This window comes from Fusarium flagelliforme (genome assembly GCF_020744385.1).
Source record: "Fusarium flagelliforme strain FIESC 12 MPI-CAGE-AA-0113 chromosome Unknown B0J16scaffold_3, whole genome shotgun sequence".
NCBI lineage: Eukaryota > Fungi > Ascomycota > Sordariomycetes > Hypocreales > Nectriaceae > Fusarium > Fusarium flagelliforme.
The window spans coordinates 4,615,731-4,630,567 of record NW_025763505.1 but is presented as its reverse complement, the minus strand read 5'-3'; the positions used below and the strand labels follow the sequence as shown (position 1 = coordinate 4,630,567).

The window sequence follows — 14,837 nt, the reverse complement described above, 5'->3', positions numbered from 1 at the left end:
ATGGATGTCTAGTCCTCATCAACCGAAATTCTTATCCCACACAAAAAGTGACTTCTCTTATCGATAAGACTGACCGCCACGACCCACCGAGAAAAAATATTCGTCCAACTGAATTTTGCCATCTCTGATACCAACTCTTCGAGCGACGAGCGACCTTCTCCTCCGTCCGCCTCTTTTTTTTTATTTTTATAAAAAAAACTTCCAGGACAACTCCAAAATAAAACCAGATCGCCCAAGATGAAGACGACCTGGAAGGATATCCCGCCGGTGCCTACTCAGCAGGAGTTCCTGGACATTGTTCTGAGCAGGACTCAGCGCAAGCTGCCTACGCAGATTCGCGCCGGTTTCAAGATCAGCCGTATTCGAGGTATGTTCTGATCGCCACACGCAGATATTTGCGCAACAGATCGCTAACCTTTTCTCTCTCTACAGCTTTCTACACTCGAAAGGTCAAGTTCACCCAGGAGACCTTCTCCGAGAAGTTTGGCGCCATCCTCGAGAGTTTCCCTCGTCTTCAGGACATCCACCCATTCCACAAGGATCTTCTCAACACACTCTACGATGCCGACCACTTCAGAATCGCCCTCGGTCAGCTGTCAACAGCCAAGCACCTGATTGAGACCATCTCCCGCGATTATGTCCGTCTTCTCAAGTACGGCCAGTCGCTTTTCCAGTGCAAGCAGCTCAAGAAGGCTGCCCTCGGTCGCATGGCCACTCTCATTAAGCGACTCAAGGACCCCCTCATGTACCTCGACCAGGTCCGCCAGCATCTCGGTCGTCTGCCCTCGATCGACCCCAACACCCGAACACTGCTTATCTGCGGTTACCCCAATGTTGGAAAGTCTAGTTTCCTCAAGAGCGTTACTCGTGCCGATGTCGACGTTCAGCCTTATGCTTTCACCACAAAGAGTCTGTTTGTCGGTCACTTCGACTACAAGTACCTCCGTTTCCAGGCTATCGATACCCCCGGTATTCTAGACCACCCTCTTGAGGAGATGAACACTATTGAGATGCAGAGTATTACTGCTATTGCTCATTTGAGATCCGCCATCATGTACTTTATGGATCTTTCTGAGCAGTGTGGTTACACTGTCAGCGCCCAGATTGCTCTCTTCAAGAGCATCAAGCCTCTCTTCTCCAACAAGCTTGTCTTTGTTGTCATTAACAAGATTGATGTTACCCGACCTGAGGACCTCGAGCCCGAGCTTCAGGAAGAGCTTCAGTCAATCCTCAAGTCCGGTGAGGTTGAGCTCCTCCAGCTGTCTTGCAACACCCAGGAGGGTGTCCAAGAGGTCAAGAACGCCGCTTGCGAGCGCTTGATTGCTGAGCGTGTCAACCAGAAGCTCAAGGCTGGTACCAACAACAGCGGCGAGATTGGTGGCCGTCTGGCTGATGTTATGTCTCGTATCCACGTCGCAACACCCATGGGTGGCCAGACTCTCGAGACTTTCGTTCCCGAGGGTATCAAGGACCGCAAGAAGTACGACAGAGAGGACCCTGAGCGACGAAGAACCGCTCGGGATGAGCAGGATGAGAACGGTGGTGCTGGTGTGTTCAACGTCGACATGAAGGCCGACTACATGCTCGAGAACCCTGAGTGGAAGTACGACAAGATTCCCGAGTTCTACGACGGAAAGAACGTCTACGACTTTGTCGATCCCGACATCGAGGCCAAGCTCCAGGCTCTCGAGGAAGAGGAGGAGAAGCTCGAGGCCGAAGGCTTCTACGAGTCTGATGAGGATCTTGAGGACGATGAGGATGCTGAGGTCATGCGCAAGGCCGAGCTGATCCGCGAGAAGCAGCAGCTCATCCGCAACGAGGCCCGCATGAAGAAGCGCCTCAAGAACCAGGCCATCATCCCCCGCAAGCAGATGAAGAAGTCTCTCTCCGAGTTCGACGATGCCCTCGACCAGCTCGGTGTCGACACCACCGAGATTACCCAGCGTGCTCGCGAGCAGTCTCGTGGCCGTGGCCGCTCCAGGTCTCGCATGGGTACCGAGGACCCCGATGCCATGGATGTCGATGGCGGCCGTACTCCCAAGGAGCGTCTCCGCTCCATGAGCCGACCTGCCAGCCGTGCTCCCATCAACCGTCGCGACGAAGGTGTCCCCGACGAGGCTCTCCGAAACAAGGCCGAGCGCATTGCCAAGCTCAACCAGAAGAAGAGGAACCGCATGGCCCGACAGGGAGAAGGAGATCGACACACCACTGCCTCCATCACCAAGCACTTGGTAAGTTTACACATTCAACCCTCTTTCATGATAGAACCGCAACTAACACAATATCCTCTAGGTCGTTGGCAAGCGTGGTATGGGCAAGACAAACCACAGATAGAGAGCCAACACTGGGCCTCCCTTTCTTCCATACTTGGTTGTCTTTGTCTCTTTTCCGGCATAATTTCGCGGGTTCGCGGGCTGTTGGGTTTGCCTGGGAGTTAGGGCGCATGGGAAAATGAACTGTGGTTCCGTCGCTGCGTGCATGCGTGCGTACGTACGTACTCGACAAGGAACAACTTACGTGTCGTGTCGTTCGTTGCTTGGGATGAAGAAGCTCTGTCCGAGTTCAGCTAGATAGTAGATATCACGGCGCCTTCTTGAAAAGTACTAAAAAAGGGGCTGCCACATTTTCTTCCTTTTTAAACAAATCATGATTTATGAAATTTAAAAGTTTCAATCAAATTCAATATCTTTCTCGCCAGTATGCAATTCAACAATATTCATTTGAGTACTCGTGTGAGATGCTATCGAAAGAGGTATAATAAGATCGTGCCCAAGACGCACCATCCTTTAGGCCGCTGTTCTTGACAGAAACTCTGACAATTGGCCCTGCAAAAACATCAAAACAATCCTCCGACCCTACTGACTCTGCAGCGGTGTAGCCTTGTTCCTCTTTTGTCATATTTACTGGAACATATGAGACTCTTACTGCTCCTCGGCGACCTGGATACCTTCCCTCAAGCCCTCAACCTTGAGCTCCTCACCAGTGGCGCGGCGGTAGATATCCTTGACGTCGTCGGTGGTTGTCTCGAAGTGGCTGGTAGCATCGTAGCTCTTGGAGATGAAGATGTTGTCCTTGGAGCCGTTCTCAAGAGGCTCGTAGATGGGGATAGGGGGCCCCTGTAACTTGTTAGCATACATTGTTTTCATTTCAAGCCGGGCAACATACCATGAACTGCTCCTCAATCTTGCCAAGGCGGTCAAGACCAGCCTGGAGCTCGACGTGGTGGTTCGCTGAGGTCTCGGCAATGGTCGAGACGATGGCGATCCAGTAGCCCTTGGGGCAGACGTTGTGGGCGGAAGAAACGCAGGCGATGTAGACGTCTATGATCATTAGTGAATGACTACAATGGGCTTGGGCTAGTGATATTTACCGTTCTTTCGGCCAACTTGAGACTGGGGAATGATAAGCTGGGCGGAATCGGCATCGTTGGTGCCAGCAAGAGGGTGCTTCAGGATGCAGATGGCTCGGAGAACGTGGCCAACGACCTTGGCCTTGTTGGGGAAGTAAGAGGGGTCACCAAGGATCATCTTGGCCTTGGTCTCGAACTTCATCTCCTCAACTCCGGTCATGGTAGCCTTGATGCCAACAGCCTTGTCACCATCGTACTGGATCTCGTCGATGTTGGTGTTGAGCATGTAAGTGCCGCCGTAGATGGCAGACAGACGGGCGAAACCCTGAGGAAGCTCGCCAAGACCGTAGAGAGGGTAGATGTAAGGAGACTTTCCGTATCGAGCAACAGAGTTTCCGTAGAGGCGGATGCGCTCGATGGCCTCGGGAGCCTGGCCAGGGGCGGTGATGTAGTCGTCGGTAAGGTAGAGAGCCATGGCGTGGCCAATGAAGTCCTTGGTGGTTGTCTCGAGACCGAACTTGTCATAGACATCCTTCATTGTGCAGTTGTTCATGTCGAGACCTGTTTAGAAAATCGCATGTTAGTAAATTTCCTGATCTATTTCGCAAGTGCTCCTTGCTCTCATTATCACATGGAAATACGAACCCTTGTGTGTGGCGGGGTCCTTGGGGTCGAAGCTGCCAACCCACTCGATGAAGGACTTCATGCGTCGCTTCTCGAAGAGTCCCATAAGGGGAGATCGGAGAGCCTCAGCGGCATCGGAAGGAACCTTGGCAACGGTGGCCTTGTTGGAGGCACCCTGCTGGACGTAGCTGCCAGCAACTTGCTTGAACTCAAGGTATCGTGTAACATCGGTAGAGACGAGAATGTTGGTCAACTCGCCAGAGGACATGAGGAACTTGGGGACGAGGTCGATGTTCCAGTCGTTAAGGCGGCCATATTGCTTCCAGGGCTCCTCGCCCTCGCGGAAGTTTCCGTACTTCTTGAAGAGCTGTATTCAGAGTTAGACATATCGGTTCAGGAGGTAGGTCGGTTTCAGATTGGGTGGTAGTTTCGTACCGTCTCGAGGTTCACGGAAGCGGCCTCTCTAGAAAAGAATTAGTATTTGGTGTTGAGTAATTAGAATGCAATAGACTTACCCTCCGTAGTGATCGTTACGGTCGATGTGTAGGACCTTCTTGCCCTTGACACTCAGAACACTGTTGAAGCACCATCAGCCGACCGCCTTTATATAACCATCACCGCCTAGCAGCTTGCGCCAGTCTGGAACACATTTGCGACATGGCAAAGCGGTCAACAAAAGACGGAATTGTCGCTGTATGTCTTACCCAGAAAGAATGCACTCGGTCAGTCCTGAAAATTGTCAGTATCGAGTGTCATGAAACTGCCCTGCCAGCGTCGAGTTCGAAGCTTTCCGATGCGGGGATCCGTCTGCTGGCAGAGAGAGGCGGGGAGGGGGGAATAAGACATACCAGTGCCCAGCACGACGACGTCATATTCAGGAGCAATCTCATCCATGATGGCTAATCTGTGGTGTTGATAATTCGATGAAGTTTTAGGTAGGTAGGAAGCAAGCAAGAATGGAAGGAAGGAATATGGATGGGGATGGAGACGGAGACGGAGATGGATGGGAAGCTCGAGAGGATGCAGTTGCGGTGGCGGGGTCCAGCTACAGTAAGTTAAGTTAAGACCATGTCCAGTGTGGAGACTAACCTTCTGGCTCTCTCTCACCGAACCTCGAGGTAAAATACGGATAACGCCCCCAAATACAGCCTCTTACCCAATTCATCTCTATCTAATCTCAAAGTTTCTCGTCTACATGAGCCAAAATTACACTGAGATGAACCTACAAGCATAGTTCTGTGACTATTGTACGCTCATCATCTACTATTTCGCTTCACTGAACCCCTATATTTCCTCCTCAGGAACTGCTCGTCAATGTCAAATTTAGCTTAGCAGTCGGCTCAATATAAGAGACCCAGCAACGACCCCAGTATCATTATCGTGTAATTGGAACTATTAGCTCAACATACAGGGTCCTTGGCCTTCTGCCATTTCTTCTCCTTTCCTTCTATTGCTACCTATCCACCCCTAAACCGTTCATGTATTACTTGCTTCATGCTGTGGAGCGAGCCCCCTTTCGTGGTGAAAGGTGACAAGGTCCTGACTTACATGGTAACAAAGCTCATTACTATGTTGGGACATGGGCTTGCAGAGCAAAATATCCCACGTCTGACCTCTGCCATCTTCAACCATAGACTTGATAACACGTTGCAGGTTGTTGAGTTCCTCATTGACGCAGAGCGTGGAAACGTAGAAAGTCATTATTGAGAGTTCATATGCTTGCATATACATTTTTACTTCGTCAACTGTATCTTACATATCCTAGATGTACACGACGAATAGGTCAACATGTCCCTCTATCGGGCATCGTTAAAACCACTACCTCCCCCATCACACAAATAGTACATAACATCGTCTCGCATGTGGCAGGTTCTTATTATTTCTTCAGCTCCTTCTCAATCTTGGCCTCCTGGGCTTCTGTTGCAACAGGATCGATATGCTTAGCCGCCTCGGACTCTGCCTCTGGCTGTGTCCACTCAGCAACGTTGACATCATCCTCATATGCCGATGGTGTGTAGACATTTCCCTCGCCGCCTTCAAAGTTGATCTCGGGATCGTTCGTGGCGACCTCGACGGCATCTTGCCAAGTGTAGTATCGCTCCGTCAAGACATGCTTGATAGCTCGCTGTGTCTTCATGACCTATTTCCTCCAAGTCAGCATTCCAATATCATATGATAGTCCAGACTGCGAATATTTCGTACCTCCTCATCTCGAGCGTCAATCTCCCGCTCACCGAATCCGACCTTTGTTCGGAGAAGCTCTGCCCTTGATGTAGAAAGCATGTTTCTCTCCTTACAGCATACCCACCAAAGTGCATGCAGGTCATCCCATGACTTCTTTCGCAGCTCCTCGACAGTCCACGCACGTCCATGCTCCTCTGTTTGCTTGGGAGTTGCCAACAGCTTGCCTTGCTCAGGGAAGAATCCCCACAGACCATGGTTGGGATCAACCTCGATCTTGGGCTTGATATCGCGGGGCTTCGGTAGTGGAATGTTCGACATGGAAAGAGGCTCGCGAGGTCCGGAACCGTACAAACTACTAACACCTCGCTTGGGGTTGTTGTCCTTGGTTTTGCGCTTGCATTGTGGTGCGGTCGTGGAGAAGTAGGCGACTCTAGGGACGGTAGATGAGACCCTTGATGAAGAAGCCTGGATAGCTCGTCCGGCCAATGGCCGTATCGTATTGGAAGCTGCCATTGAGGAATATGTTGCCTGTCGTGGGGGATCAGACGAGGCTATTCGCTATTCAATTCGTCCCACGCATTCGCAAATTTTGGGATCCGTAGCTCGCGGAGCATCGGTGTCGGCGCTACATTATGCCGATCGGTGCCGCTCCATGGCTGATCACGTGCTCTTCCACCGCAACACCGGCATCAAGCCTCACCGAGTCTCACCTCAGACCTCACCGAGCCTTACCAAGAGATGGATCTCAACAGTGGGTTTTATGGACGGCACTTGCAGCACGGATAGTTTGGTACAAAGTACATGAAGTTTTGGGGTGGGTGATGCGGGGGAATACTCCAGATGCCCCATTTCATCTTTATCTTCTAGAACAAAGTTGCTTGTCACCAGTTCCTGACTAGGACAACCATAAGAGCCACATTCTTTATGCGGGGGATAGATCCATCGCCAGGGACGAGCATAGCTTGAAGATGTCAATGCCATCATAGGCTCCACGATTGGAGAGCTTTGCCGGTAAAACGTGCGCCGACCTTGGTTTCTTTGATACCATCGCAACAGCGAGTGTTTCGTGTCTCAAACTGTTACTATAAAAACATGACAGCGATGTGTTATAAACACAACTGACCAGAAGAACATGATTGTACGCAACGCCAGCAACGTACAAAACAGATCAACTAACTCAAAGCTCAGGCGTAACACGTAGTAAATCTACCAAGTGCATTGAAACCACCCTATACCACAACCATTAGAACGAGCCAGCATCAGCTCTATGCGTTCATGATGCTACCTTCAGGGTAGTTGGATCTGCACCCGGCATAACTCAGTTGGCCAACCTGCAACATCGTTGTTTGGTCTACTTTCAGAATTACACGTGTGCAAGTCCCAGGTGTTCCTGCAACGACACGCACACATGCATCTCTCAAATAAACATCCAGTTCATTTCGCCAAAAACACCTGCCAGCGAGTTCTGTCCCACTGACAGCTCCTCGGATATATTCACTACTGTTCCTTGCGATGTCAGGAGGGTTGCAGTCGTGTCTCGGCAACGTGGGGGTCCCTACTGCATCCTTGGATGTCGGCTGTCTTTCGTAATGGACAATGCCTGATTCAGGGATTGAGGTCATGCTGGACAAGCTAAAAAGACCATGCAAGTCAGAAGGACTTCGGGGGTGGGTGGTTGCTGCGACCAACAAACTGCAACCCTAGTTGCTTCACCGCGCAACCAGGCGCCTAACAAGGGATGATCTGCCGTAATTGTCGCGAGACAATTGACACTTCACAGTGTCTCCCAGTTTGCAGTCAGTCGATTTGCAGTTACAGTACCCTTTTCCCCTCCCATGGTCCTGGACAAATAATGCATTGCCGCGGCATCCTCCGTCCCGTAACCTGCAACCTGCAACTGCATCCTGCAAGCCGCAACTTTCGAGATCCGGCACATCTCTGTCGTCATATGCTCGTCGCTAGATGAAAACACCATAGACAGATCTTCCTCGTACTGGGTACACCGAGGCTTTTAGAGTTATTTCTGTCGTGATTGAGATATATAAAATGCCGCTTCCTATGAAAGGGATGTTGACAGCCTTTCTCGCTCTGAATATGTCCCCTCTCATCATCTTCCATTTCTCACTGCAGGGTTGAGTTGTCTGATAGAAAAGGGTATAGATCTCAAACATCCAGACACCGCATCCAGCCATGTAAGTTTACCAACACAACTGACTTTTCACAGTACAACGCACAGTACACAACAACCCTATTCCTTTTCAAGAGAATCGTTTTTGATGGCAACTTGCACTAAAAACCGTACTGCTGTAAATACTGGCCAGGAACAGCCAAGTGCTGGTGGGGGGCCTCGTGGGAGCGGACACCATAAACAGCCAGCCACGCCTATCCGGTAGAGTTCCGCACCATCACTCCTCGTAAACTGTGCCGGTGATAGTGGTGGTGGTGGTGATGATGCGAGAAGCCTTTGCTGTTGGATGCAAACCCGTGAAAATTTGTGACGTAAATGACTATCATGTGGTTGGGAAACTGTCGATTACTCAATCTGTGTGATTGACTCCCTCAATTGGCCATATTCTTTCCAGAAAAGGGTTGAGTAGGCGCCGAGGCAAAGCACTTTTGTGTGTATTCCGCACTCGCTCGAAAAAAAGAAAAAAACTGTTTGTGATGGCTTATCACTAGTTTGGCCTAGGCACCGACTGATGCAGTTCTGTACAGTACAGTATTGATGTGAGGGATATATGGCGATTTGTTTCATGCTCATCACGATGTCAATAATCTGGAAACTCCGAGACTAAACAGTATGACTCGTGCAGGCGCGTTATGCACGCGCAGTCTGGTGGTAATAGTGCATCCTTCACCAGTTCCGATCAACGGACACGGCCAATCGCCGCTTCCAAACAAGAATTGTTGAGTACAGTATAGTACAAACTGTCGTACACGTTGCATGTACAAGGTTTGGAATCTTTCCCATTAATGCGTGGCGCGGAAATGAAGCCATCACGACGTGCTTCTTCCTATCGTTGTGTGCCCAGGGCGATGTGGTTCTAACGGGTCTCCAAGCTCCTCAAGGAGCGGGAAGGGACCCAGTAGAAAGAAGCTTGGTGCGTTGAGGCTCAACATGCTTTCCACAGCACCACCCAACGGCAGTTTTGTGCCTCTCCACCAGGCCCGCTTCTCCAGCGATTGCCGAACATGGCTTTCTGGTGTGGCATTCATGTTCTGTGTGTTGGAACGAATAGCGATTGTCACCGTTTTCTTTGAGGCGAAACCGCTATGCCACCTAACCCACGCGATCGTTTCAAAGGTAAGGCTCACTCAGAGATTGGCATTCAGTTTTTCAGGAGTTCAAAGCACCAGTGTCCCAGCGTTGCTTGTCAACCACTGTGATTGTGTCGGATACCCCAATATAGCAGTCCCGATAATCCGAACAGGGATTGGCCCATCAAGGTTGCCTGGTACGGATTATATGAGAAGGGCGAACATTATCATTTCACTAGCGAGTCCTGGTAGGCGAGTAATGACATCTTAGTTTTCTGCCGGCGGCACCCGGTCAACCTGTTTAAACACGGACAAAAATGCCTAAATTGTACAGGAGTGCCCTGACTACGCCATTTGTCAGCGAAGATATGCAGGGGTGGCCACGATACCTTTTACAGCACTCGAGAGGCTGAAGTCTTTAGTATCACAAGACATCGATATTCATGCATATGCGTATTCCAGCGCAATAGGATCATGTCGATGGACAAAGCGTGTGTTAACGGCATCCTAATGAGAAGCTTGGCGAGCCATAATGCCACTGGGGTCGAACTGCCATGGGGAGCGAAACGGCGGTATGTATGGAAATTATCTGATTCGAGTCGGTGAAGTCTCGGAAAATTAAACAAAAAGCAGAATTAACGTCATCGCAGCCATGGGAGTGTTGTGCGAACTCTGTGTGAGACTCGGGGTATGTCTCTTGGTATTCCGAGTCTGGAGTCAAAGTTTACATGCCCTGGCAAATGACATTCAGGGAAAATGGTAGGTAATAATTGCGCAATCCTTCACTCAAGGAAAATGATTATCGATTTGTCGTCCAAGAACTCAACAAGATTGATAACGGCAGAGGTATTTTGCCTGTTCAATCACAGTGCTGGCAGTTGTGTGCCACCTGTCATCGCATGGACAATTGTCTGCCGCATCTCGCACATGTCCAGTATTCGCACGACTCGATATCCCAAAACGCGACGCCACCGAGCAAGGGGTGGGGTAGGTTTCTCTAGCTTCCCAAGAGAACACAGGGGGTTAAGATTCTTCCATGCCTTAATTAGTTAGCGGGAGAACCTCGAGTTGCTGTTGTTTCCCGGGAATGATGCTGGCATCTCGGTGTTCCCGCCCCTATGGCCTTCTCCAAAGTCCCTTCTTTGTTTCGAGTTGGCTAATCATCGTCCGATCACGGAAGTGACTCGGGTTTCCTGGCAACCAGATTTAGTAGCCGAGGGTTCGAACCTCGGGACTGCATCAGGAATACCGCATTAATTGTTGTCGTGGTCAAATGCCGTTGCTGCATTGTGATCTGATATGTTCTTGATAGACGAGCATCAGCGGCTCAAAAGACGATTTCTCCAACTATGGAGTCCGCCTCCTCACGGGAGGGACTCCACCACAACCTTCTGGAGCGAGAATAGAAGCCTTCGACTTCCCACCCAGGCCACCCTCGTCCTTCAGCAGATGCAATGGCGGGAAGATGAGGGGTTCCAAGGGACCATGCTCCACTGAGATCTGCTTTGGTGGGAACACCCGCTGTGCTTGCGGGAGCCATTGAACGGTTGGCGTTAACAATAGGATTAAGGACCCTGCAAAAGTCAGACTTTGTGCCATTGTCGAATCTCGTTGATATGGCTACAGGCGTGCCTGCATTTAGGGAAAATGGCTTTGAGTGTAGCCAAGAGTCCTATGTGCCGACGACCGGCTTCGATTAAACCAGGCGACTGTCCGACAGGTTCCTTTTCCCGCGGACCATTGTCTCCATCCCGGGAGTACCTGGTACATTCGGCGAATTCTCCTGGTCTTCTTTTCCTCTTCGTCCCCACTTTGCTTTTTCCACGGACTTGGCGAGACTCGTAGGAACTGCAATATCCGCTGCACCGTCCAACGTCGTTTTTCTCTTACACGAATCCTTTCTTTTGATCGCGCCATGTTTGAAATCATTCCAGGGTGGTAGTGTAAATGCGTATGCGTTCATAGCTGTCAAGCGCCATGCAAGTTGTGGTGTTAAGATGGATGCAATGGCAGCATCTCTCTGGAGGACCCTTGGCTTCACAAACTGGGTTATGTTTTCGCTTGACTCGTGGATCCTGCATATCATCTCAGAATCCCGGCTTCGTCGAGTCACGAGACAGAATGTGCCCCATTTAGACATGGTCGACTTTTATGAACCACATTCGCTTGGAAGTTGTATGTTCGTGATCTCTATCGAAATGAGTTTGATCGACTGGCATAACTATTGTTCTTTTGCCGCCAAGACATGTCGCAAATAACGGATTCGAATTACCCTCGACGTACATGCTTGGCATGGTGGCATAGTAGATGATTCAGATAGACTGCTTGACCTGTCGCCATCCTGGCCTTGTAGTTGCAGCAGCTGCGAACCATTGGCCTTCGAACGATATATGCTTGTAACAGCAAGTGGCTGACAGATTTTGGGTTAACTTAGAAGCCAGAGTTGTGCTTGCTGGCTCGGCGTAACAACAAAGCTCATATCCGTCTTAGCTTTTCACAATTTCTATCGGAAGAGAAAGTGGACAAATAGAGGCGCGTATATCCGTGAAAATCTGACCACGATCCCATCACAGTAGTGTGAGGACTAGTCGCTTCATTTTGCTCACAAGATCAGGCAAAACCCAGGGAGAGTCGTTAAAATGAGAAACGCTGCGTCAGGTCGAAGAATCCCGGCGCGAACTCGGTGTCCGAGTCGTGTATGAGGTAATGCGGTGAAGACTTGGTCTGGCGTGAAGCATCGTGACCTTTGGGTGTGTACAGTACCGGCTACGACACCGGGAATCAAAGACTACTAGTGCCAAGTACCTTGTACAAGAAGCAAGCAGGCATGCGGTACTGCCAACTAGCAAAACAATGCGTACCCGTTACCATAACACCCAGCCTCCAGTATTCCCTGCAGACGCCCCACCCCCTGCGAGCAACTTGCCCTTTCGACCTATCGAATGTACAGTATCGACCGTGCGAATCTTAGAACACAGAACCGTTTCTGAAGTTTTTCGACGCGTCGTGCATCATCCTGGATCTGATTTTTGATAACGGCGTTTCCCTGTCGGTGTTCAGGATCGCGAGACGTGCGGCATCGTTGCGAATGCCGCCGGGAACCCTGTCAAGACTATGAGCTTGTCATGAAGAGAAGTGGTTGTCTTATAGTGATGCTGGCTGAGATGGTAGCACGGCTCCATGGCTGTCCCAAGGTCTTTATGTAGGATGAGGCAAACTTCAGACAACCTAATGCCTGCGGCGATGTCGGACGGTAAGACCGGTACAGTACAACTTTTCAATGGTGTCGCGGAATATTTCAGGTACATACATGGGCGCTGGAAGGGTTCGCTGAAGCTGAGAGCATCCCATCTCACAGGTACCTGAGCGAGGGGTTTGCATGTCAGGTTCGCCGCGAACCTGGCGTATTTTCCCTCCAAAGTCCTGAATCGGTTTGGCGCTCTGGTTTGTATGATACTGTACATGTACCGACTGCATAGTAGATCGCCCTTAGGAAGTGTGCCTACCAGAGGCGGAACGCAGACTTTTCTCCCATGACATGACGACTGGCAATCTGAAATCAGTGCAATGTAATCTGCGTTCTGTCTGTCCTAACCGTGATCAAGCAACCTGAGTCTTGTCGAATACCTTTCTCTTCGTTGAATGACTAGCGATTTCACGTCTCTATCGAAGAAGTGTGGATACGACGAGGGTACCTGGCTTCCAACTGACACGGCAGCAGTCGGTAAGTGACCAGCAAGTATATTTCACCGCAAAGTGTTGGCAAGTGAATTGGATTATCGAGCCCCCGATTCTGGCGGCTTAGAGCGGCAATGGCATGGCACCTGCGCTAACATCCAAGTCGAACAGGCCAGAAATCTGGCCGTAGACCCGATTCGATTCAGATTGGAGAGGGACGAGGGGCGTGTGGTAAGTAAAACGAAAAAAATTCGAATCATCCAAACTCGAAGAGGAACAAATAGGACACTGCAAACAGCTGGCGTCCAGTCGAAGCGTCTTCCTCGCTTGGCATTTACCTTGGTAGCAAGTACTTCCGCGTTTACTCCGGTCGCTACTTCGCTCTTTATTTTCCCGCCTGTGCTGTAACTTGTAAGTAGGCATCGGGGGTAGTAAAGAGCTTGATTGTAGTAGTGTGAGAGACGAAATAGTTTGGTCAGTTAATGGTGGTGCAGGTGCAGAGATCACCCTCTATATTTCCTGCACACTGAGCTTACCCCTAGGCAGGCAGCCGCGCTGCCAGTGATTTGCAGTGCCCGTAGGTGACTCGAGGTAGCAGGTACATGCACCTGCCTCAGAATTTCTCATCAGTTTCCTTCCTGCCTTCCGTTGTTCTCTCGCCTTCCATCTTTCCTCATTTTCTCCCGAAAAAAACTTTTCCCTCTCACAAGCTTTCTCTCTGTCTTGTAACATCATCAACTTTTTTACTTGGAATTATTGCAATTCCTGTGACGGGAATTCTTTTGTCGACTCTCTCATCTTTACTATCGAGATATCTCCAACGTTCTGCGCGTCTGGCGCCTGGCCCCATCAAACACGAGCGCGACCCGCGACCCTTCTAGGCTATTTTTTCGCCCTTTGCTCCAGATCCCAGCCGCCAGCTATTCTGATTGTGGTTCCTTTGCTTCGCTGTGGACCCACAGACGTTATCCACTTCCCACCTACCTCTCTTTCTTTCTCAGGCCCTGCATTTGCAGCTTTGTCAAGGCGTGCCAATTGCAACAGAAACTCCCGTCGCGAGTATCAGTTCTAAATACGTACTGTGCGCGACCAAGGCATTTCCAACGGTTCCGCAACTCCCTCGTTTTCTCTTGCCTTTCTTTCGCCGCTCTCTCGTCATTGCGTACTAAGCAAATCAGAGGGAAAAAACTAAACTTTTAGAAAAAGTTAGTGCTGCTACTGCATCACTCTTTTTAATCCACACCCGCACCAACCCACTTCTTTTTTTTTCTCCCTCCTTCACTTGCACCTCTTCTTCCCACACCCACCCACCCAAGCAGAATCCACAACAACACTACCCACCTTTTGCAAAGGCTGCCCTGACAGCTTGCCCGTCTAGAAGAGACCGCCAGAAGAAAAAAAAATAATACTTAAAAAGGTTGGAGACCCAGTTCTCCACTCTGTGCACCCTCTTCCAAAGCACTACCTTCAAAGAGGGACCTGCCACGAGCCTCATCCTCCACCATCCGGGAACATCTTTCTGCGGAGCTTTACAAGGCATCGTATTTGATTGATCTTGCTTGCTTTCTCAAGTCTTGCAAACCTTCCCTCGGACCCCTCTTCCTTCCTTTCTCCGCAAATCCTCCCTCGACTTGGACTTGTCATCCACCGACCAGGTCCATTATACCCCGGGCATATTTTTTTGCGTCGCGGTATCTTCAACACCACGTCGATTGTCACGAGCTTCGCGTTCAACAAGAGTAGC

The 14,837-nt window shown here is 50.2% G+C and overlaps 4 protein-coding genes across 4 annotated transcripts; 1 reads left to right on the top strand and 3 right to left on the bottom strand.

Annotated features, from left to right (window-relative positions):
• The first annotated feature begins 125 nt into the window (after nt 1–125).
• Nucleotides 126–2,667, top strand: B0J16DRAFT_114556 (P-loop containing nucleoside triphosphate hydrolase protein). Its single transcript, XM_046121507.1, has 3 exons — nt 126–367; nt 433–2,231; nt 2,293–2,667. The coding sequence occupies exons 1-3, from the start codon at nt 238–240 to the stop codon at nt 2,332–2,334; spliced, it is 1,971 nt and encodes a 656-aa protein (XP_045985338.1). The 5' UTR covers nt 126–237; the 3' UTR covers nt 2,335–2,667.
• A 32-nt stretch (nt 2,668–2,699) lies between these two features.
• On the bottom strand, nt 2,700–5,102 carry B0J16DRAFT_339582 (GDP dissociation inhibitor). Its single transcript, XM_046127568.1, has 8 exons — nt 4,822–5,102; nt 4,678–4,702; nt 4,489–4,548; nt 4,409–4,436; nt 3,995–4,340; nt 3,371–3,910; nt 3,166–3,320; nt 2,700–3,116 (listed from the first exon to the last, which is right to left on the bottom strand). The coding sequence occupies exons 1-8, from the start codon at nt 4,865–4,867 to the stop codon at nt 2,922–2,924; spliced, it is 1,395 nt and encodes a 464-aa protein (XP_045985337.1). The 5' UTR covers nt 4,868–5,102; the 3' UTR covers nt 2,700–2,921.
• Nucleotides 5,103–5,764: 662 nt separating this feature from the next.
• B0J16DRAFT_114669 (mitochondrial 39-S ribosomal protein L47 (MRP-L47)-domain-containing protein) lies at nt 5,765–6,769 on the bottom strand. Its single transcript, XM_046121509.1, has 2 exons — nt 6,176–6,769; nt 5,765–6,113 (listed from the first exon to the last, which is right to left on the bottom strand). The coding sequence occupies exons 1-2, from the start codon at nt 6,668–6,670 to the stop codon at nt 5,850–5,852; spliced, it is 759 nt and encodes a 252-aa protein (XP_045985336.1). The 5' UTR covers nt 6,671–6,769; the 3' UTR covers nt 5,765–5,849.
• A 3,822-nt stretch (nt 6,770–10,591) lies between these two features.
• Nucleotides 10,592–11,555, bottom strand: B0J16DRAFT_397385 (uncharacterized protein; the record flags this gene model as incomplete). Its single annotated transcript, XM_046132313.1, has 2 exons — nt 10,592–11,047; nt 11,177–11,555. 2 exons carry the CDS (start codon nt 11,553–11,555, stop codon nt 10,743–10,745), a joined length of 684 nt encoding a protein of 227 aa, XP_045985335.1. The 3' UTR covers nt 10,592–10,742.
• Between the last annotated feature and the right edge of the window lie 3,282 nt (nt 11,556–14,837).